This window comes from Myotis yumanensis, unplaced genomic scaffold (genome assembly GCF_028538775.1).
Source record: "Myotis yumanensis isolate MYYU_CA2020_CCGP unplaced genomic scaffold, mMyoYum1.0.hap1 SCAF_24, whole genome shotgun sequence".
NCBI lineage: Eukaryota > Metazoa > Chordata > Mammalia > Chiroptera > Vespertilionidae > Myotis > Myotis yumanensis.
In genome coordinates, this window is record NW_027223775.1 from 10,832,037 (window position 1) to 10,854,664 (window position 22,628).

Genomic DNA, 22,628 nt, shown 5'->3' on the forward strand with positions numbered 1-22,628 from the left:
CTCTCCTCGTGGATGTTTCTATCTCTCTCTCTCTCTTCTCCCTTCCTCTCTCTGAAACCAATAAAAATAAAATAAAAAATAGAAATAAAAGATGTTGGCAAAACGGGAGACAAAGCGATACTTTTATATAATCTTTGGGGGATGGTGCGCCTGCCCCCAGAAGAGTGAGCTGACATAAGGCTGAGGTTCGGCGCCGGGGTCGGCCAACCGCGGCTCGCGAGCCACAGGCGGCTCTCTGGCCCCTGGCGTGCGGCTCTTCCTAAGCCTTAGGAGGACCCTCATTCAGTGAATCCCAATGCACCTGCCTATATAGTTTACGTTTAAAAAAACTTGGCTCTCCAACGAAATTTCCTGTCCAACCAGCCCCTAAGGACTCCCGCCATCCTAATCCCAACTGAGGCATAATTTTTTAAAGATATTTTTATTGATTTCAGGCAGGCAGGTGAGGGGTTAGGGAACTTTAGTCCATAGCAGACGGACTTAATGCTATGAAGAGGAGCAGGAATTGTCAATACTTGCATATATAAAAAATGATTATTTGTTCTTATTTTTTAAAAAAAATCTAAAAAAAGCTCATTGACCTGAAGGAAAAATAATAGCAGTGGATTATGTGTAGAAGTAAAATTTATGATCATATGACAACAATAGCACCAACTAGGAGAGGAGAGAAATGGAAGTATATTGTTTTTTTTAAAAAAAAAAAAAACAAAACATATTTTATTGATTGTTTACAGAGAAGAAGGGAGAGGGATAGAGAGCTAGAAACATCGATGAGAGAGAAACATCGATCGGCTGCCTCCTGCAAGCCCCCCACTGGGGATGTGCCCGGCAACCCAGGTCCATGCCCTTCACCGGGATTCGAACCCGGGACCCTTCGGTCCGCAGGCCGACACTCTATCCACTGAGCCACACCGGTTAGGGAGGAAGTATATTGTTGAATAGTTTTAAAACATACTTGGAAGTGGTATAATATTACTTAAGGATATATGGAGCACAGCCAAAAATAAAAATAAAAATAAAAATAGAAATTTCAATCGTTGTCCTGTTGATATTTGGCTCCGTTGACTAATGAGTCGGCCGGCCTCTGGGTTAGGGTGTGACATGAGGAAGAGATGATTCCATGAAGGCAAAGATAGATATAGATATATATCTGAAATCAATAAAAATATATTTAAAAAATTGTATATATTTTTATTGATTTCAGAGAGGAAGGGAGAGCGAGAGAGAAACATCCATGATGAGAGAGAATCATGGACCAGCTGCCTCCTGCACACCCCCTACTGGGGATCGAGCCCACAACCCGGGCCTGTGCCCTGACCGGGAATTGAACCGTGACCTCCTGGTTCCTAGGTTGATGCTCAACCACTGAGCCACACTGGCTGGGCCAACGATATATCCTATATAATAAAAGCCCAGCGACCGAAATGGCTGAATGACCAGAATGACCACGGCCCCTCGCCCCGGCTGGCCCCGCCCCCAAGTGAGTGGTTAGGGGCGATCAGGCAGGCAGGCGAGCGGTTAGGGGCGATCAGGCAGGCAGGTGAGTGGTTAGGGGCGATCAGGCAGGCAGGTGAGCGGTTAGGGGCGATCAGGCAGGCAGGTGAGTGGTTAGGGGCGATCAGGCAGGAAGGTGAGTGGTTAGGGGCGATCAGGCAGGCAGGTGAGTGGTTAGGGGCGATCAGGCAGGCAGGCGAGTGGTTAGGGGCGATCAGGCAGGCAGGCTAGTGGTTAGGGGCGATCAGGCAGGCAGGTGAGTGGTTAGGGGCGATCAGGCAGGAAGGTGAGTGGTTAGGGGCGATCAGGCAGGCAGGCGAGTGGTTAGGGGCGATCAGGCAGGGAGGCGAGTGGTTAGGGGCGATCAGGCAGGCAGGCTAGTGGTTAGGGGCGATCAGGCAGGGAGGCGAGTGGTTGGGGCGATCAGGCAGGCAGGCTAGTGGTTAGGGGCGATCAGGCAGGGAGGCGAGTGGTTAGGGGCGATCAGGCAGGCAGGCGAGTGGTTAGGGGCGATCAGGCAGGCAGGCGAGTGGTTAGGGGCGATCACGCAGGGAGGCGAGTGGTTGGGGCGATCAGGCAGGCAGGCGAGTGGTTAGGGGCGATCAGGCAGGGAGGCGAGTGGTTAGGGGCGATCAGGCAGGCAGGCGAGTGGTTAGGGGTGATCAGGCAGGCAGGCGAGTGGTTAGGGGCGATCAGGCAGGCAGGCTAGTGGTTAGGGGCGATCACGCAGGGAGGCGAGTGGTTAGGGGCGATCAGGCAGGCAGAGTGGTTAGGGGCGATCTGGCAGGCAGGCGAGTGGTTACGGGTGATCAGGCAGGCAGGTGAGCGGTTAGGGGCGATCAGGCAGGCAGGTGAGTGGTTGGGGGCGATCAGGCAGGCAGGTGAGTGGTTGGGGCGATCAGGCAGGCAGGTGAGCGGTTAGGGGCGATCAGGCAGGCAGGCAGGCGAGTAGTTAGGGGCGAACAGGCAGGCAGGCTAGTGGTTAGGGGCGATCAGGCAGGCAGGTGAGTGGTTAGGGGCGATCAGGCAGGCAGGTGAGTGGTTAGGGGCGATCAGGCAGGAAGGTGAGTGGTTGGGGCGATCAGGCAGGCAGGCGAGTGGTTAGGGGCGATCAGGCAGGCAGGCGAGTGGTTAGGGGCGATCAGGCAGGGAGGCGAGTGGTTAGGGGCGATCAGGCAGGCAGGTGGGTGGTTAGGAGCCAGTGCTCCCAGATTGCCAGAGGGTGCACGCTGGGCTGAGGGGACCCTCCCCCTCCATTGCACTGATTTCGTGCACCAGGGCCTCGTTTTATATAAAAACCTCCTTCACTGCAAACCTTCAGATTCATGGATTAAAAGATATAAAACAAAAGGCCAACTGCAGTGTTGACACCTTCCCAGTAGGGGGCGTGCAGGAGGCAGCCGATCCGGGATTCTCTCTCATCTTGGATGTTTCTATTTCTCTCCCTCTTTTTTCCTCCCTGAAATCCCTATATTTTTTAAAATATATATTGTTTAAAAAAAATCATGGCACCATCATGCGACCATCTTCTTAGAAAAGCTCACCAGCGGAGAGAACCCATTAAACGTTAAAAGGCTGTTTCACCGTTAAGTGTCTATTTAAAAAAAAAAAAAAAAAAAGCCTGTATAAAAGTGAATTTCCACATTACAGAAATGAACAGAAAACAGATGGACATAAAACGTAGCCCCAGAAATAAACAGAAACAGGGCAAAGCCATGGAGAAACACATTTAAAGGGGAAAAAAATAATAATGAGAAAAGAATTTACATAATTGATTCCCCAAGAATAACAAGTGCCATTTGGCCAATGTGTCAGCACTTTGCAAATCCATTTGTAGTTTGTGAACAATTCAACAGAAAAAAACAACATTTTTCCCATGAGGAGAGAAGAACCATGAAAAAATGATTCTGAGGTTAAAAGAACAAAACAGCCAGAGAGAGACAGAGAGAGAGAGAGAGAGAGAGAGAGAGAGAAGCCACAAAAGCATAAAAGACACCGTGAAAAATGCATTTAAAATCTTGCTTGTGGAAAAATACTGTTAACGCCTGGCCGGCGTGGCTCAGTGGTTGAGCATCGACCTATAAACCAGGAGGTCCCGGGTTCGATTCCCGGTCCAGGGCACAGGCCCGGGTTGTGGGCTCCATCCCCAGTAGGGGGCGTGCGGGAGGTAGCCGATCCATGATTCTCTCTCATGATGAATGTTTCTATCTCTCCCTCTGCCCTTTCCTCTCTGGAATCGATAAAGATATATTTAAAATATATATATATATAGCCCTAGCCAGTTTGGCTCAGTGGGTAGAGCATCAGCCTGCAGACTGAAGGGTCTCGAGTTCGATTCCCGGTCAAGGGCACAGGTCCGGGTTGTGGGCTCGATCCCCTGTAGGGGGCGTGCGGGAGGCAGCCGATCCACGATTCTCTTGTCATTATTTATATTTCTCTCTCTCTTTCCCTCTCCCTTCTTCTCGGAAAACAATAAAATATATTAAAAGAATAAAGAAAACTCCTCTAATGATAATAATACTGTTAAACGTGTAATAGTTTCAACAATAAAGATTTTTTTTAAATACTGTTAAGAATATTCAAAGGCAAAAACAAGTGGGTAGATATTTCCATAATAAATCACTGGGAATCATCAATAGACTTAAATCAGTGAACCAGTGAAGAGACTGGCTACCCGAAAATTTAAGCAAGAACAAAGGCCCTAACAGATAGAACATCGGCCTGCGGACCGAAAGGGTCCCGGGTTCGATTCCGGCCAAGGGCACGTACCTGGGTGGCACCCTCGATCCCCAGTAGGGGGCGTGCAGGAGGCGGCCGATCCATGAATCTCTCTCATCACTGATGTTTCTGTCTCCCTCTCCCTTCCTCTCTGACATCCATAAAAATGCAAATAGTAAACAAATCACATGCAAATGAAACCAAAAGTATCCTTTTGAAAAGTGTCTTCCCCTGCTGGAAATTTGGAATTTCCCTGAACAGAGAAGAACAGGCAGCACATGCAAATCTAAATTCACCCCTTTCTCAGATGACGTGGGGAAAAAATCAGTTTCCCGTAAAAAAAAAACAAAAAAACCCAAAAACCAAAAATCACCAAAAAACAAAAAACATACAGATTTAGGGTCTTACCTGAGGTTTCTGGCAGCTTTGGGTTCGGGTTCGGTTTGGGCCTCGGGGGAGCAGGGATTCCTGGGTCACCTGTTGGCCAAAGAGCAGAACTGCGATCAGGAGAAATTTCCAGGAAAGAAGTGCGCAAAGCACGCATTTGCCGAGAAACGGTTGACCAGGCGTGCCCGGGTCCTGGGTGGGGCAAAACCGGAGACTGGAGGGTGGGGAACTCCCCATCTGTGAGCCAATGAAGGCCCATGGAGTCATCTGACCTTGCCAACACTTTGGGGGTGAGTTCACTCAATGTTGGACCCAATATAGCAGGCTAATTTTTTTGAAAAAAATTATTTATTTCCTACAACGTTTGTGATATTATACTAGGTAAGTACTAGGTTAATATTATTAGACTAGAGGCCTGGTGCACTGAAATTTATGCACTCGGGGTGCAGGGTGGGGGTGTCCCTCAGCCCGGCCTGCACCCTTTCGCAGTCCGGGAGCCCTCGAGGGATGTCCTACTGTGGAAAAGGCGGGAGAGGCTCCCGCTACCACCACTGTGCTCACCAGCCATGACCCCGGCTTCTGGCTGAGCCCTTCTCCCCCTGTGAGAGCACACTGACCACCAGGGGGCAGCTCCGGCGTTGAGCGTCTGCCCCCTGGTGGTCAGTACGCATCATAGCGACCGGTCCTTCCGCCGTTCGGTCGATTTGCATATTAGCCTTTGATTATATGGGGCTTAAAATCTTTTTCCTTGAAATATTAATGTCTGCTGCATGTAATATTTTTATATTTAAAATAGTTTTCCTTGAAATATTGGTGTCGGTTGCGTGTAATATTTTCATATCTAAAATCGTTTCTCTTGAAAAAATAAAAAATAAATGAACAAATAAAGAATTCTTTATTGTTGACAGTATTAGATGGGTCCCCCATTGGCTCCTCCGTTCTGCCCCCACCCCCACCTCCTACCCTAGGTCCTCTCCCCGCTGTTGTCTGTGTTCATGGGTGATGCACATATGCTTTCAAGGTCCTTGGTTGATTATGTCCCACGCACCCCCCCTGTCCCGCCTTCCCTCTGAGATTCCAAAATCCGTTCCACACTTCCATGTCTCTGGGTATATTTTGCTCATCAGTTTACTTGGTCCCTTAGCTTCCACGTAGGAGTGGGATCATGGGATACGTGTCTTTCTCTGGCTTATTTCGCTCAGCATCATGCCCTCCAGGTCCCTCCATGTGGTCCCAAAGGGTGAGAGATCCTACCTTTTTCAGGGCTGCATAGTATTCCACGGTGTAGATGTACCACAGCTTTTTTATCCACTCGTCTACGGATGGGCACCTGGGGTCATCTCCTGATCTTAGCTCTTGTAAATGGTGCTGGCAGGCTAATTTTTTTTTTAAGTGGACACTTTTGTATGGCCTTCGAATGATGTTATGAATATGCAAATGGCCATAGACCATCAACCACCTGAGGGTTGCTTTCCTTCGTCTATCACCTGCAATAGTGAAGTTCACGTGTCTCCAATAGAAACTAAGAAATAGGCCTGGCCGGTTTGGCTCAGTGGTTGAGCGTCGTCCTATGAACCAGGAGGTCAGGGTTCGATTCCCGCTCAAGGGCACATGCCCGGATTGTGGGCTCCATCCCCAGTGGGGGGCGTGCAGGAGGCAGCCGGTCCATGATTCTCACTCCTCGTGGATGTTTCTATCTCTCTTTCTCTCTCTCTCTCTCTCTCTCTCGCTCTCGCTCTCGCCCTCTCTTTTCCTCCCCGAAATCAATAAAAATCCATATAAAAATAAATTTAAAAAAAAGAAGAAAAGCAAAGGTACTCACTGTGTCCTCCACCGCCAACAGCATCTTCTAAACTGAATCCATCGTCTAAAAAGGGAGAAATTGCTTTTAATACCCAAGTTCAGCGGTTGGGGCGAAATCAAAGGAAAAAAATCTTTCATTGGAGAAAACGCTGAATCCCCAAATCCCTACATAATTTTCTTGACTACAATCTCCATGGAAATACCCAATTCTCCAGTCAATTTTCCCATCATGCAACTCAGATAAAAAAAAATACCAAGAGCCCTGGCCGGTGTGGCTCAGTGGATAGAGCGTCGGCCTGTGGACTGAAGGGTCCCGGGTTCGATTCCCGGTCAAGGACACAGGCCCGGGTAGTGGGCTCCATCCCCAGTAGGGGGCGTGCAGGAGGCGGCCGATCCATGATTCCCATATTTGATGTCTCTCTACCTCTCCCTTGCTCTCTGAAATTAATTTAAAAAATTTTAAAAAAAATAGTCAATTAGCCCTCGCTGGTGTGGCTCAGTGGCTAGAGAGTCAGCCTATGGACTCAAGGGTCCTGGGTTCGATTCCCGGTCAGGGCACATGCCCGGGTTGCGGGCTCCATCCCCAGTAGGGGGCGTGCAGGAGGCAGCCGGTCCATGATTCTCTCTCATCATCGATATTTCTCTCTCTCTCCCTCCCTTTCCCTTCCTCTCTGAAATCAATAAAAATATATGGTTGTTTTTTTTTTTAAATAAAAGCTATGAAAGCCAGAAATCCTGTCCAAATAACCCAATAGAATCTCATAGAACCATCACCAGGCTTTTTAGGAGAATCATTGGAGGTCACCATGCAATTCACAATATTAACTGGATTATATCCACAGCCTCTGAGTCAAATATCTTCAGATTTATCTATATCTCTCCCAGCTCTGGGGCCAACGGGGGGGGGGGAGGGACCCACAATGGTTTTCCCTCCCTCTTTTGGGTCCAAAGAACATTTGCTTCTCACCGGAACTGGGTTTCTTTGGCGTCGGCGTGGGCTTCTTGGGGCCATCTGCAGAGAAAAGACGTTCCATGGTCAGTGAAACTTGCATCTTTGAAACGGGGTCAACTCTTAACCATGCTCCATTTAAAAATTAAATAAAATAAAATAAAATAGTCAAAATATTCTATGTTCATAATTCAACAGGTGTCGCCCTGGCTGGGTAGCTCAGCTGGTTGCAATGTTGTCCCGGACACCACAGGGTTACGGGTTCGATTCCCGGTCCAGGGCACCTGCCCGGGGTCGCAGGCTCGATCCCCTCTCTCTCTCTCTCTCTCTCCCTCCCCCCTTCCTCTCCAAAATCAATAAAAATATATTTTTAATAAAAATGAAGCCTAGCTGGTGAGGCTCAGTGGATAGAGCGTTGGCCTGTGGACTGAAGGGTCCTGGGTTCGATTCCTGGTCAAGGACACAGGCCCGGGTTGTGGGTTCGATCCCCAGTAGGGGGCGTGCAGGAGGCAGCCGATGCATGATTCTCTCTCATCATCAGCGTTTCTATCTCTCTCTCCCTCTCCCTTCCTCTACGAAATCAATAAAAATATATTTTAAAAAAATACAAATGCATTATTCCACCTCCACGTCGTAAAAAGTATACTAGCACAATGGTTTAAAGAAATAAAATAAAAATGAAATGCTGTTAATATTACTCACCATCAAACGCATCCGCTAGGTCGAAATCACCTGAAAGAAAGAGAGTCCATGTTAGAAATAAGGAAAAAACAAACCAGGCTGGGAAAGGAAGAAAACAATTTAAAAAAAAAAATTTTTTTTTTAACAGGAAACTAGACAGTGAGGTGTGTGGGGGGGTTATATTGAAGTTTGGAGAAACATAGGAACGTGTTGTGGTTTCTCACAGAGAAAAGACATTTCTAAATATATTTTTAAATATATTTAAAAGATATTTTTATTGATGGTGGTCAGTGCACGTCATGGCGACTGGTCGACTGTCTGCCCCCTGGTGGTCAGTGCACGTCATAGCGACTGGTTGACTGTCTGCCCTCTGGTGGTCAGTGCACGTCATAGCAAGCAGTTGAGCAGCCTTAGCATATCATTAGCATATTAGACTTTGATTGGTTGAATGCCCAACCAGATGACAGGACACTTAGCATATTAGACTTTTATTATATAGGATATTTAAAATATGTTCTTATGGATGTCAGAGAGGAAGGGAGAGGGAGAGGGAGAGAGAAACATCCATGAGGAGAGAGAATCATGGACCGGCCGCCTCCTGCACGCCCCCTACTGGGGATCGAGCCCATAACTCGTTCTAAATAGTCGCTTTAACCCCTAAAAGTAATCTGCGTGTAAATATCAAACAATTGATGGATTTAGCAGAAGTAAAAATTGTGGGGCATATGTTGCTCTAAAAAGGCTGGTCTGTTGAAGTAGGTGAGGAACATCCTGGCTGGTGGGGCTCAGTGGTGAGCGTCGACCTAGGAACCAGGAGGTCAGGGTTCGATTCCTGCTCAAGGGCACATGCCCGGGTTGTGGGCTCCATCCCCAGTAGGGGGCGTGCGGGAGGCGGGCCGGTCCATGATTCTCTCTCATCATGGATGTTTCTCTCTCTCTCTCTCCCTCTCCCTTCCTCTCTGAAATCACTAAAAATATATTTTAAATATCCTATATAATAAAAGCCTAATATGCTAAGTGTCCAGTTCAACCAATCAAAGCGTAATATGCTAATGATATGCTAAGGGCCGCTCAACTGCTCGCTATGACGTGCACTGACCACCAGGGGGCAGACACTCCAAACGGTAGGTGAGCTTGCTGCTGGGGTCTGGCCGTTGTGGCTTCCCTCAACCCTTGCAGCCCCGGCTTCGTCCAGAAGGTCGTCCGGAAGGACGTCCGGTCTAATGAGCATGACATGCTTTTATTATTATAGATTCTATTCCTGTTTTGAAAACAGTGAGGAAGGGAGAGAGAGAGAGGAGAGAGAGAAAAATATCGACAATGAGAAAGAATCATGGACCGGCTGCCTCCTGCACGCCCCCCACTAGGGATGGAGCCCGCAACCTGGGCAGGTGCCCTTGACCGGGAATCGAACCCAGGACCCTTCAGTCCACAGGCTGAAGCTCTATCCACTGAGCCCAACCAGCTTGGGCAGCTATACCTTAATGTAAAAAAAAAAGAAAGGAAGGAAGGAAGGAAGGAAGGAAGGAAGGAAGGAAGGAAGGAAGGAAGAAAGAAGAAGAAGAAAGAAAGAAAGAAAGAAAGAAAGAAAGAAAGAAAGAAAGAAAGAAAGAAAGAAAGAAAGAAAGAAAGAAAGAAAGAAAGAAAGAAAGAAAAAAAGAAAGAAAAAAAGAAGGAAAGAAAGGAGACAGGCAACCTCGAGACAACCACACCTGTGACCTTTCTCTGAGCTACTTGTCAGGGACGTGTGGGAACTGGTCTGGCAGCTCCAAGCCCGGCACCCTGACCCCCTGAGGTCACGGGCGATGGGCCCATGGGTGCCCCAGGGACACAGACGTGAAACCTTCCAGTTGTAGAACCTTCCACGCCTGGGTGTCCCCCTAAAGTTGTGAGCCAGAGCCCAGATGGCCCCCCGTTTCCAGGCGGCCCCTCCCAACTCCAGATGTTAGGAAAACAGGCGGTGAGTCACCCCAGGGCGAGGCCGGGGCCCCTCCCACCCGGTGACGGGCATGACTCATGCTCCGAGCATTCTCCCTGCTGACTGGTTTTTTTTTTAATCCTCACTCCAGGATATTTATTCCACTGATTTTTTTTTTTTAAATTTTCAGATTAGAGGCCCGGTGCATGAAATTTGTGCATGGGAGGGGGGTTCCCTCAGCCCAGCCTGCACCCTCTCCAATCCGGGACCCCTCAGGGGATGTCCAATTGCCTATTTAGGCCTGATTCCTCAGGCCTGATCTCCCCTAACTGCTCTCCCCTGCCGGCCTGATCTCCCCTAACTGCTCTCCCCTGCCGGCCTGATCGCCCCTAACTGCCCTCCCCTGCCAGCCTGATCGCCCCTAACTGCCCTCCCCTGCCGGCCTGATCGCCCCTAACTGCCCTCCCCTGCCGGCCTGATCGCCCCTAACTGCCCTCCCCTGCCAGCCTGATTGCCCCTAACTGCTCTCCCCTGCCGGCCTGATCGCCTGTAACTGCCCTCCCCTGCCGGCCTGATCGCCCCCAACTGCCTTTGCCCTGGCCCCCACCACCGTGGCTTTGTCCGAAATGACATCCGGAAGATGTCTGGCCTATCCAGTCTAATCAGCATCTTACCCTTTTATTAGTATAAATCTTTATTCCACTGATTTTCAATATATTTTTATTGATTTCAGAGAGGAAGGGAGAGGGAGAGAGAGATAGAAACATCCATGAGGAGAGAGAATCATGGGTTGGCCGCCTCCTGCATGCCCCCTACTGGGGATGGAGCCCACAACCCGGGCATGTGCCCTTGGCCGGGAATCGAACCCGGGACCCTTCAGTCCACAGGCCGACGCTCTATCCACTGAGCCACACCGGCCAGGGCTAATTTTACAATCTATTTGGTAGTGAGAAGGAAAGTTGCATTTGTAGCGATCATCTGGGGGACCCCTCACCCGGTTTGACTGGGGAACCCCTCCTTGAGGATATTCTTTAAGTTCACGGGGAGGCAGGGACCTCCCGGGACCCTCTGCTTGGTCCCCCTCCTACAGAGTACAGGTTCCAGAACCCCAGTGAACCCCAGTCCGTCCTCATAGTTCCTGGGGTGTCCAGTAGGGGTCACTGTGTGTCCCTGGAACATGGACCGTCATCCCCAGCATCTGCGAATGAGTCGTGAGGCCCTGAGAGTCACAACGGTTTGGGCGCTTCCACTCTGCTCAGGCCTTCGCTCGGACGCTCTACTTGGCCATCAAAATCAACCGCCTTCTTCCCCTGCCAGGAAAACTCCTATGGACGCCTCAAAGCCCCAGGGGAAGGATGCCTCCTATGGGAAGCCTCCGTCGTTCCTCATGGATGGACAGATGGACATGATAGATGCTTGATGGATGGATGGATGGATGGATGGATGGATGAATGGATGGGTGGATGGATGGATGTGTAGGTGGATGGATGGATGGATAAAAAGATATCTCCTCTCTATCTCTGTCTTCTATCCATCTATTCTCTATCTTTCAAGCTATCATCTACATGTCCATTTATCCATCCATCCATCAATCATCTATTTCGTCCATCCATCAATACATCAATCATTTGTCTGTCCATCCATTCTTCATCTATCATATCCAATCATCCATCCATCCATCCATCCATCCAACCACCTGTCATCTGTTCTGTCCACCCGTCCATCTATCCATCAGTCATCTATCATGTCCATTTGTCCATCCATCCATCCATCCATCCATCCATCCATCCATCCACCCGTCCATCTATCCATCAGTCATCTATCATGTCCATTTGTCCATCCATCCATCCATCCATCCATCCATCCATCCATCCATCCATCTATCCATCCATCTATCCATCCATTCATCCATCCATCCATCCATCCATCCATCCATTAATGCATCCATACATCCATCAATCATTCACTTTGTCCATCCATCAATACATCAATCATTTGTCTGTCCATCCATCCTTCATCTATCATATCCATCCATCCAACCATCAGTCATCTGTTGTGTCTACCCGTCCATCTATCCATCAACACATCAATCATCTATCATCTATCATGTCCATCTGTCCATCCATCCATCCATCCATCCATCAATCATGTATTATGTCCATTTGTCCATCCTTCCATCCATCAACTATCTATCCATCCATCCATCCATCCATCCATCAATATATCAATCATCTATCATGTCCATTTGTCCATCCATCCATTCTCCCATCAGCTATCCATCCATCCATCCATCCATCCATTCGTTCATCCATTCATCCATCCATCAATACAATAATCATCTATCATGTCCATTTGTCCACCCATCCATCCATCCATCCATCAGCTATCCATCCATCCATCCATCTATTCGTTCATTCATCCATCCATCAATACAATAATCATCTATCATGTCCATTTGTCCACCCATCCATCCATCCATCCATCAGCTATCCATCCATCCATCCATCCATCTATTCGTTCATTCATCCATCCATCAATACAATAATCATCTATCATGTCCATTTGTCCATCCATCAGTTTTCTATCCTTCCATCCATCCATCCATCCACCCATCCATCAATCATGTATTATGTCCATTTGTCCATCCTTCCATCCATCAACTATCTAGCCATCCATCCATCCATCCATTTGTTCATCCATTCATCTATCCATCAATACATCAATCATCTATCATGTCTATCTGTCCATCCATTCATCCATCCATCCATCCATCCATCCATCCATCCACCCATCCATCCATCCATCTATCCATCCATCCATCCATCTATCCATCCATCCATCCATCCATCCATCCATCCATCTACCATCCATCCATCCATCCATCCACCCATCCATTCATCCATCCATCCACCATCCACTCATCCATCCATCCATCCATCCACCCATCCATCCACCCATCCATCCATCCATCCATCCATCCATCCATCCATCCACCCATCCATCCATCCATCCATCCATCCACCCATCCATCCATCCATCCATCCACCCATCCATCCATCCATCCATCTATCCATCTATCCATCCATCAATCATGTATTATGTCCATTTGTCCATCCTTCCATCCATCAACTATCTAGCCATCCATCCATCCATCCATTTGTTCATCCATTCATCTATCCATCAATACATCAATCATCTATCATGTCTATCTGTCCATCCATCTATCCATCTGTCATCTGTCATGTCCATCTTTCTGTCCATCCATCCATCCATCATCTATCATGTCCATCCGTCTGTCCGTCCATCCATCCGTCCATCCATCCATCAATCACCTATCATGTCCATCTGTCTGTCCATCCACCCACCCTCTCTCATGTCCCCCCTCCCACCCCTCCCCCCAGCATCCATCGCGTCCCCCTCGCTCGCTCCCTCACTCCCGCCAAGGCCCAGCTTCCTCAGCCGGTAGACACCCCACCCTCACCGTCCACGCAGCCCCCATCCCTGGGACGCAGCTGCTCATACCCCCCCAGTTCCCCCTCCCCCTCCCCCTCCCCCTGAACCCCAGACACACCCTCCCTTTTCTGCCCACCGCCCCACAGTTCTCCCGACTGCACCCTTTCATGGGGCGATGCCCACTTTCTGCTGATCACGCCGGAAAAAAACCCCAAAAATACAGAATCCTTTTAACTCACAGTTTGCACGAAGCCCACGCCCTTTCCGTACGAGAAGTCGGCCCATAAAAGCAGAAGTTGGTTGGCACTTCTGTGCCTTCTTGCAGGATTTAAAAAAAAAAAAAAAATCTATAGCCCTGCAAGTCCGTTGGCTCCGGGGACGATAGAATTTACGGGTTCTCTGTCCACAGATAACGTCAGGCCCCAAATTCTCTTTTTCTTTTTTTTATTCCCTATTATTATTATTATTATTGTTGTTGTTGTTGTGGCTAATTCTCACCTAAGGATATTTTTGCATTGATCTTTTTCTTAATATTTTATTTTTTTCTTTCTTTCTTTTTTTAATTTTTAAATATATCATATTGATTTTTTACAGAGAGGAAGGGAGAGGGACAGAGAGTTAGAAACATCGATGAGAGAGAAACATCGATCGGCTGCCTCCTGCACGCCCCCCACTGGGGAGGTGCCCGAAACCCAGGTACATGCCCTTGACCGGGAATCGAACCCGGGACCCTTCCGTCCGCAGGCCGACGCTCTACCCACTGAGCCACACCGGCCAGGGCTGCGCCCTATTATTATTATTTTGTTGTTGTTTTTGTGGTGAATCCTCCCCTGAGGATATTTTTACACTCATCACTTTCTTAATATTTTATTTTTATTTTTTCCTTAAATAGAATAATACATGTAACAAACATGAATATCTCAAGAAAAACGATTTCAGCCCTGGCCGGTGTGGCTCAGTGGATAGAGCGTCGGCCTGCGCGGACTGAAGGGTCCCGGGTTCGATTCCCGGTCAAGGGCGCAGGCCCGGGTTGCGAGCTCCATCCCCAACCAGTAGGGGGCGTGCAGGAGGCAGCCGGTCCCTGATTCTCTCTCATCATTGATGTTTCTATGTCTCTCTCTCCCTCTCCCTTCCTCTCTCTGAAATCAATAAAAATATATTTTAAAAAATACCAAAAAAAAAGGCCTTAACCGGTGTGGCTCAGTGGATAGAGCGTCAGCCTGCAGACTGAAGGGTCCCGGGTTCGATTCCGGTCAAGGGCATGGACCTGGGTTGCGGGCACATCCCCAGAGGGGGGCGTGCAGGAGGCAGCTGATGGATGTTTCTGTCTCTTATCGATGTTTCTAACTCTCTATCCCTCTCCCTTCCTCTCTGCAAAAAAAATCAATAAAATATATTTTTTTAAAAATTTTTGAAAATCAATAAAATATATATCTTTTTAAAAATCGACAAACGACAAGTGCTGGCGAGGATGCGGAGAGAAGGGAGCCCTTGTTCGCTGCTGGTGGGAAGGCAGACGGGGGCAGCCACCGTGGAGAACAGAATGGAGTTTCCCCAAATAATTAAACGGGGAACTCCCGTTGGACCCAGGGACCCCCACTTCTAGGAATAGATCCCCAGAAACACCCCTATATCAGAAAGGGTATAGGCCCCCCCTCTGTTCACAGCAGAGCCATTGACAAGCGCTAAGATCTGGAGACAGCCCAGGTACCCATCCGCAGACGAGTGGAATACTACGCAGCCCTGAAAAAGGTGGGATCTCTGACCCTTTGGGACAGGACGGAGGGACCTGGAGGGCATGATGCTGAGAGAAATAGGCCAGTCGGAGAGAGACACGTGTCTTATAACCTCACAAGCAAAATAAAAACAGACTCATCGAGCCCTAGCCGGTGTGGCTCAGTGGGTAGAGCCTCGGCCTGCGGACTGAAGGGTCCCGGGTTCGATTCCCGGTCAAGGGTATGGACCTTGGTTGCAGGCACATCCCCAGTGGGGGGCGTGCAGGAGGCAGCTGATCGATGTTTCTCTCTCATCATTGATGTTTCTAACTCTCTCTCCCTCTCTTTTTCTCTAGAAAAAAATCAATAAAAATATATATATTTAAAAAAAAAAAAAACAGACTCATCGATATAGAGAACAGAGTGGCGGCTGTCAGAGGCGAGGCAGGCAGTCCGCTGGACACATTGATTCATTTTTAAATATGTATTTGATTGATTTCAGACAGAGGAAGGGAGAGGGAGAGAGAGAGAGAGAAACACCCATGAAGAGAGAGAGAATCATGGACCGGCCGCCTCCTGCACGCCCCCTACTGGTTGGGGATCGAGCCCGCAACCCGGGCCTGTGCCCTTGAGCGGGATTCGAACCCGGGACCCTTCGGTCCGCGCAGGCCGACGCTCTACCCACTGAGCCACACCGGCCGGGGCGCAATTCTCCCCTTGAACGCGGCCCACCCACCGGCCTGAACTCGCAGCCCGTGCACGGGCCTCAACGGGCTTTTTTTGCAAAAACTCGCTTTGTGGTTTTGCCTCCACCTCCCCGGTGAGTAAAAAGGAAGTATATTTCCTGTTTAGGAGCTTTTGATTTTAAAAAATATATAATATGCCACCAGGGATGGTGGCAAGACTGAGTCATCCTAAGACAAAGCGGAAACACACCCATCGGTTAATCTCCCCAAACTGGGGGCGTCGCGGGGGTGGGGACCGGGTGGGGGAGGGCTTGGGGGGGGGGAGGGAGGACCCAGCAATGCAAAGAACCAGAACAGGAATTTCAAGAAAGGGAAGTCCTGGGCCGGACCAGCTGGAGAGAGGAATGAGGCCAGGCAGGTTTGGCTCAGTGCATGGAGTTTCAGCCTGTGGACTGACGGGTCCCGGGTTCGAATCCCGGTCCAGGGCACAGGCCCGGGTTGCAGGCTGGATCCCCAGTGGGGGGCGTGCAGGAGGCAGCCGGTCCATGATTCTCTCTCATCATGGATATTTTTTTTTCTCTCTCCCTCTCCCTTCCTCTCTGAAATCAATAAAAATATGTTTAAAAAAATAAAAAAATAAAATGACAGTCTGCACCCGGCTGGTGTGGCTCAGTGGGTTGAGCATCAACCTTTGAACCAGGAGGTCCCGGGTTCGATTCCCGGTCAAGGGCACAGGCCCGGGTTGCGGGCTCCATCCCCAGTAGGGGGGCGTGCAGGAGGCAGCCGATCCATGATTCTCTCTCCTCATGGATGTTTCTCTCTCTCCCTTCCTCTCCCTTCCTCTCTGTAATCAATAAAAATATATAATCTTTTAAAAGCCCTGGCCGGTTTGGCTCAGTGGGTAGAGCATCAGCCCTCAGACGAAAGGGTCCTGGGTTCGAATCCCGGTCCAGGGCACAGGCCCGGGTTGCGGGCTCCATCCCCAGGAGGGGGCGTGCAGGAGGCGGCCGATCCATGATTCTCTCTCATCATGGATATCTCTCCCCCTCTCTCTCCCTCTCCCTTCCTCTCTGTAAAAATCAATAAACACGCATTAAATATATTAAATATCTATTTGGCGTCTGAACGATGCCACTTGGGCCCAGAAACACCCACCGATGGCTGGCCGGTCTGCAAAGACACATCATCCAACCGTCTCGTGTCCAACCCAGTCACCCCCCAGGCAGCCCCGGCCCCCCTAAACCTGACCCTCGTGATTGGAAAAAAGGGGGTGAGGGGGGAGGAGGAGGGGGAGCTGGATCTCCACGGGGGGTGTCCCCGTGACTCCCCTTGAAGGAAACGTCAGCTGGAAAAACAGAATCAGAGGATCCTGGACGGAATCGAGCCAGGACCCCTCCCTCCAGGGCCGATGGGCCCAAGAGAAGCCACAGGCCCAATTCTTTTCCTAAAATGAAATAAGAGCCTCCATCCCTGGGGGAGTGGGGCCCCCAGACACCCCGCCACGGCCCCTGAGAGCTTTGTGTGTTTTTTTAAAATATATATATATTTTTATTGATTTCAGAGAGAGAGGAAGGGAGAGGGAGAGAGAGAGAGAAACATCCATGATGAGAGAGAATCATGGACCGGCCCGCCTCCTGCACGCCCCCTGCTGGGGATCCAGCCCTCAACCCGGGCAGGTGCCCTTGACCGGGATTCGAACCCGGGACCCTTCAGTCCGAAGGCCGACGCTCTATTCACTGAGCCCAGCCCGATAGGGCGCCCCTGAGAGTTTTATGAATTCTGCCACAACCCGGCTGGTGTGGTTCAGTGGTTAGAGCGTCGGCCTGTGGACTGAAGAGTCCCGGGTTCGATTCCCGGTCAAGGGCACAGGCCCGGGTTGTGGGTTCGATCCCCAGTAGGGGGCGTGCGGGAGGCAGCCGGTCCATGATTCTCTCTCATCATGGTTGTTTCTCTCTCTCTCTCCATCTCCCTCTCCCTTCCTCTCTGAAATCCATAAAAATATTTTTTTTAAATAGAAAAGAAATGATTTCGGTGGTGGGGCAGCCCCAGGGGATGGGGAAGGACATGTAGGAACGAGAGAGAGAGAGAGAGAGAGAGAGAGAGAGAGAGAGAGGCGTCCCCCATGAGTCCGGTGTCATTTTTCCAGACACCTCCTCTCTCTCCTTCCTGCCATTTCTGGTCCCAGAAGTATGTCCACCGACCATCCGACCATCCGTCCATCCGCCCATCCGACCATCCTTCCATCCGCCCATCCGTCTATCCGCCCATCCACCCATCCACCCATCCGATCATCCGTCCATCCGTCCATCCGTCCATCCGCCCATCCTCCCATCCGCCCATCCGCCCATCCATCCATCTGACCATCCGCCCATCCGTCCATCCGACCATCCGTCCATCCGCCCATCCCCCATCCGACCATCCGCCTATCCGCCCATTGGACCATCCGTCCATCCGCCCATCCACCCATCCGCCCATCCACCCATCCGCCCATCCCCCCTATCCGACCATCCCCCCATCTGACCATCTGCCCATCCGCCCATCCGCCCATCCGCCCACCCGACCATCCCCCCATCCGCCCACCCGACCATCCGCCAGGCCCTGAAACCCCACTCCCGCCCCCGGGCCCCATAAACGAATGGCTGTTTATGACACAATAAACAATCAGGCAGCCGTTAAACTCCCGGAGAAAGTTATCAAACACCACACCCGCTCGCTCGCCGGCCACCACCTGAAAGTTCCTTTAAAAAATAGAGAGAGCGGGAGGAAGGAAGGGGCAGACAATACCCCAACTTTCCTTATTATTTTTTAAAAAAATACACTTTGTTGATTTTTTTTACAGAGAGAAAGGGAGAGGGAGAGAGAGTCAGAAACGTCGATGAGAGAGAAACATCGATCGGCTGCCTCCTGCACACCCCCCACTGGGGATGTGCCCGCAACCCAGGTCCATGCCCTGGACCGGGAATCGAACCCGGGACCCTTCAGTCCGCGGGGCTGACGCGCTACCCACTGAGCCACACCGGCCAGGGCTCCACTCTCCCTTTAAAAAGAAGGGAGGGAAGGAGAGAAGGAGGGGCAGACAAGAGCGATCCAACTTCCATTTTAAAAAGGAGAAAGGAAATCGCAAACTTGGAATCAGCCGGGACAGCGGGGAGACAGTGGGGGGGGGAGGGGAGAGTGGGGGGGGCGGGAGGGGAGGCGCCGGGTTTCCCTCCTGAGAAAACACTGCGTTTCCTGAATTCTCTCTCCTTTGCAACATTGTATCCACCGGGACCCCCCCTGTTGGCAACATTGTATCCAGTGAGGACCCCTGTCCTGTCTTTGCCTCGGGAAACCCCGTTTCCGGAATCCTCTTTGCAACATTGTATCCATTGAGGGTCCAATTTAGCAACATTGTATCCACCGAGGACCCGCTGGCAACATTGTATCCATTTTGAGGGCCCTGCTGGCAACATTGTATCCATTTGAGGGCCCTGTTGGCAACATTGTATCCATTTGAGGGCCCTGTTGGCAACATTGTATCCAATGAGGACCCCTTCCTTCTCCGTCTCCAGACCCGGGCGCCCCCCCACCCCGGCGCGCCTCCCCCCAGCCCCCACCCCCCAGCGCTCGGATCCCGGCGACCCGGAGACACTCGGCGAGTCTGAGACCGTGTTTCTCCACGTGTTTCTGCCCGTGTCTCACCGTCCCCTCCCCCTCCCCCCCCCCCCCCCCCCCCCCCGCCCGGCTGTCAGGCTCGAGAGCCGCGTCCAAATTTAGGCCGGGGAGGCCCGGGCGTGGCTGCGCGCGCGCCCCAGAACAAAGGCGCGCGCTTCTGGGGAGAACCCGGCCCACGCGGGGTGAGAGGAGGGCGCCCCCCAAAGCGGGTCCCCCCCGAACCCCCGGAGTTCGGAAACCGAATCCCACCGCTCCCCCAGGCCCTGGCGACGGACTGTTCAGAGCTGGGAGTTTTGAGAAAAAAATAAAATAAAATAAAATAAAATAAAGTTGAGGACTCGCGCGGCCCAGGAAAAAAAAACAAAAAGTTGCAGGAAACTCGCCCGGCTGCCTCCTCGGGGCGTCGGCCACCCGTGGGCACCCCGAGTCGCGCCCGGCGGCGGCGGAGAGAACGCGGGGGGCCCCCGGGCGCGCCCCATCAGGGTCCCATCCCACCCCGTGCGCCCCCTTCAACTTCGTGCGCCCCCCCACCCCGTTCCCAGGACCCCTTCGCGCCCGGGCGCGTCCTCAGCGCCCCCTCCCACCCCGGGCGCGCCCCCCAAACCTCCTCCCACCCCGTGTGCCCCCCCAAGACCCCTCCCACCCAGTGCGCCCTCGGCCCTCCCCGGAGACCTGGTACCCCCCGCCCCCCGGGTCCCCCCCAACGGCCCGGCCGCGCGCTCACCTTGGCCGGACACCCGAGTGTCCAGGAGGCCGAACAGCAACAGCGTGAGGACGGCCCAGCGCGCCATGGTGAGCCCGGTGCGCGCACAGGGCACGATCCTCAGTCCCCAGCGCGCGGGGCGGCGGTGCCGGGGGACGGACCCCACCCCCCACCCCCGACACACACCCCACCCCGCCCCGCCCCGGCCCAGGGCGGAGCCGGCGGCTGGTGGAGGCGAAGGGGCGCGGCCCTGGCACCCTGTCCCGTCTGCGCCCGGGTCCCGAGCGCGCGCACGGAGCTGGAGAGGGCGGGGTGTGGGGGGGGGGGGGGGGCGGGCAGGGTCTCCCAATGGACGGCCGAGCGGAGAAAAAGTTGGGGGACCTCTATCTCCTGCGAACGGGGACCCCCGGGTTCCCCCGAAAGTGGCCGGAGGGGACCCGATCCCCATATTTTCTCCTCCAAACCCCGCCCCCCTTAAGGCGCACCCCGCGATCTCCACTGCATAACGTAGCGGAACCCGCTCCCTGCTCAGCAAACTGGGGGGCGGGGGGACCCCCTTCTTCTCTCCACAGCCCCAGCCAGGCCCCAACGGGACCCCTCCCAGCCCCGCGCGCCCAGGGAGAGCGAATGAAAGGCTCTATCTTTTGGGGGGAAGTCTGGGCGGACTGTCACCCCCGCGCACTGCCCTCCCCACGGAGTCCGGATGGGACTCAGGAGCCCTGAGTGGGGGGGAGACGGGAGCGCTTTGGGGCGCAGTGCGACCCCTCCCCCAATCCCCTAAGAGGGGGGGGCTCAGGTCCCCGAAAATCCCTGTCCCAGGACCAAAGTGATAGATAGAGAGATGATAGATAGATATAGATGATAGATAGATAGATAGATAGATAGATAGATAATAGATAGATAGATATAAATGATAGATAGATGATAGATAGATAGATATAGATAGATAGATAGATAGATAGATAGATAGATGATAGATAGATAGATAGATATAGATGATAGATAGATAGATAGATAATAGATAGATAGATATAAATGATAGATAGATGATAGATAGATAGATATAGATAGATAGATAGATAGATAGATAGATAGATGATAGATAGATAGATAGATATAGATGATAGATAGATAGATGCACAGATAGATAGATAGATAGATAGATGATAGATAGATAGATATAGATGATAGATAGATAGATAGATAATAGATAGATAGATATAAATGATAGATAGATGATAGATAGATAGATATAATAGATAGATAGATAGATAGATAGATAGATGATAGATAGATAGATATAGATGATAGATGATAGATAGATAGATGCACAGATAGATAGATAGATAGATGATAGATAGATAATAGATAGATAGATGATAGATAGATAGATATAGATGATAGATAAAGAAAGAAAGAAAGATGGAGATTCTGGTAGATATCGTTTGTTTTTTAATGAATATTTTTATTTGATTCTTTACAAAAACGTTACAATCGATTCTGTCTCACAGATTCGTTAAAATAGGGACTTTGAAACCATATACATTGATTTCGAGCACCTACTTTGTTACATAGACCAGTACATGGGTATATATTATATGTATATTTTGTTACAAATTGTATTTATTTATTTATTTTAAATGTATCTTTATTGATTTCAGGGAGGAAGGGAGAGGGACTGAGCGAGACAGGCCAGTCACACCCTGGAGGCCTCCCTCCCACGGTCCCTCCCCGGCCCCGATCCAGCACAGGGTGGGGTCCTTCGGCCCAGCCTGCACCCTCTCCAATCCGGGACCCCTCGGGGGATGTCCGACAGCTGGGATGGGGCCTCAACCGGGAGCCACACATCCCTTTCGCAATCCTCGACCCCTGGCTTCTAACCACTCACCTGCCTGCCGGCCTGATCGCCCCTAACCGTCCTCCCCTGCCGGCCTGATCGCCCCTAACCGTCCTCCCCTGCCGGCCTGATCGCCCCTAACCGCCCTCCCCTGCCGGCCTGATCGCCCCTAACCGTCCTCCCCTGCCAGCCTGATCGCCCCTAACCGCCCTCCCCTGCCGGCCTGATCGACCCTAACCGCCCTCCCCTGCCGGCCTGATCGCCCCTAACCGCCCTCCCCTGCCGGCCTGATCGCCCCTAACTGCCCTCCCCTGCCGGCCTGATCGCCCCCAACTGCTCTCCCCTGCCGGCCTGATCGCCCCTAACTGCCCTCCCCTGCCGGCCTGATCGCCCCTAACTGCCCTCCCCTGCCGGCCTGATCGCCCCTAACTGCCCTCCCCTGCCGGCCTGATCGCCCCTAACTGCCCTCCCCTGCCGGCCTGATCGCCCCTAACTGCTCTCCCCTGCCGGCCTGATCACCCCTAACTGCCCTCCCCTGCCGGCCTGATCGCCCCTAACTACTCTCCCCTGCTGGCCTGATCGCCCCTAACTACTCTCCCCTGCTGGCCTGATCGCCCCTAAATGCCCTCC

The 22,628-nt window shown here is 51.4% G+C and overlaps 1 protein-coding gene across 1 annotated transcript in view; it reads right to left on the reverse strand.

Annotated features, from left to right (window-relative positions):
- The window catches only part of CD99 (CD99 molecule (Xg blood group)), a 27,861-nt gene extending 7,521 nt beyond the window's left edge, over positions 1–20,340 (reverse strand). Inside the window, exons 1-5 of the mRNA XM_070402717.1 lie at positions 20,183–20,340; positions 8,054–8,083; positions 7,370–7,414; positions 6,422–6,466; positions 4,621–4,689 (exon numbers count right to left, since the gene is read on the reverse strand). Coding sequence (XP_070258818.1) covers positions 4,621–4,689; positions 6,422–6,466; positions 7,370–7,414; positions 8,054–8,083; positions 20,183–20,249 — 256 coding nt within the window. The 5' untranslated portion in view covers positions 20,250–20,340. The remainder of the gene's footprint in view (positions 1–4,620; positions 4,690–6,421; positions 6,467–7,369; positions 7,415–8,053; positions 8,084–20,182) is intronic.
- Positions 20,341–22,628: the final 2,288 nt, after the last annotated feature.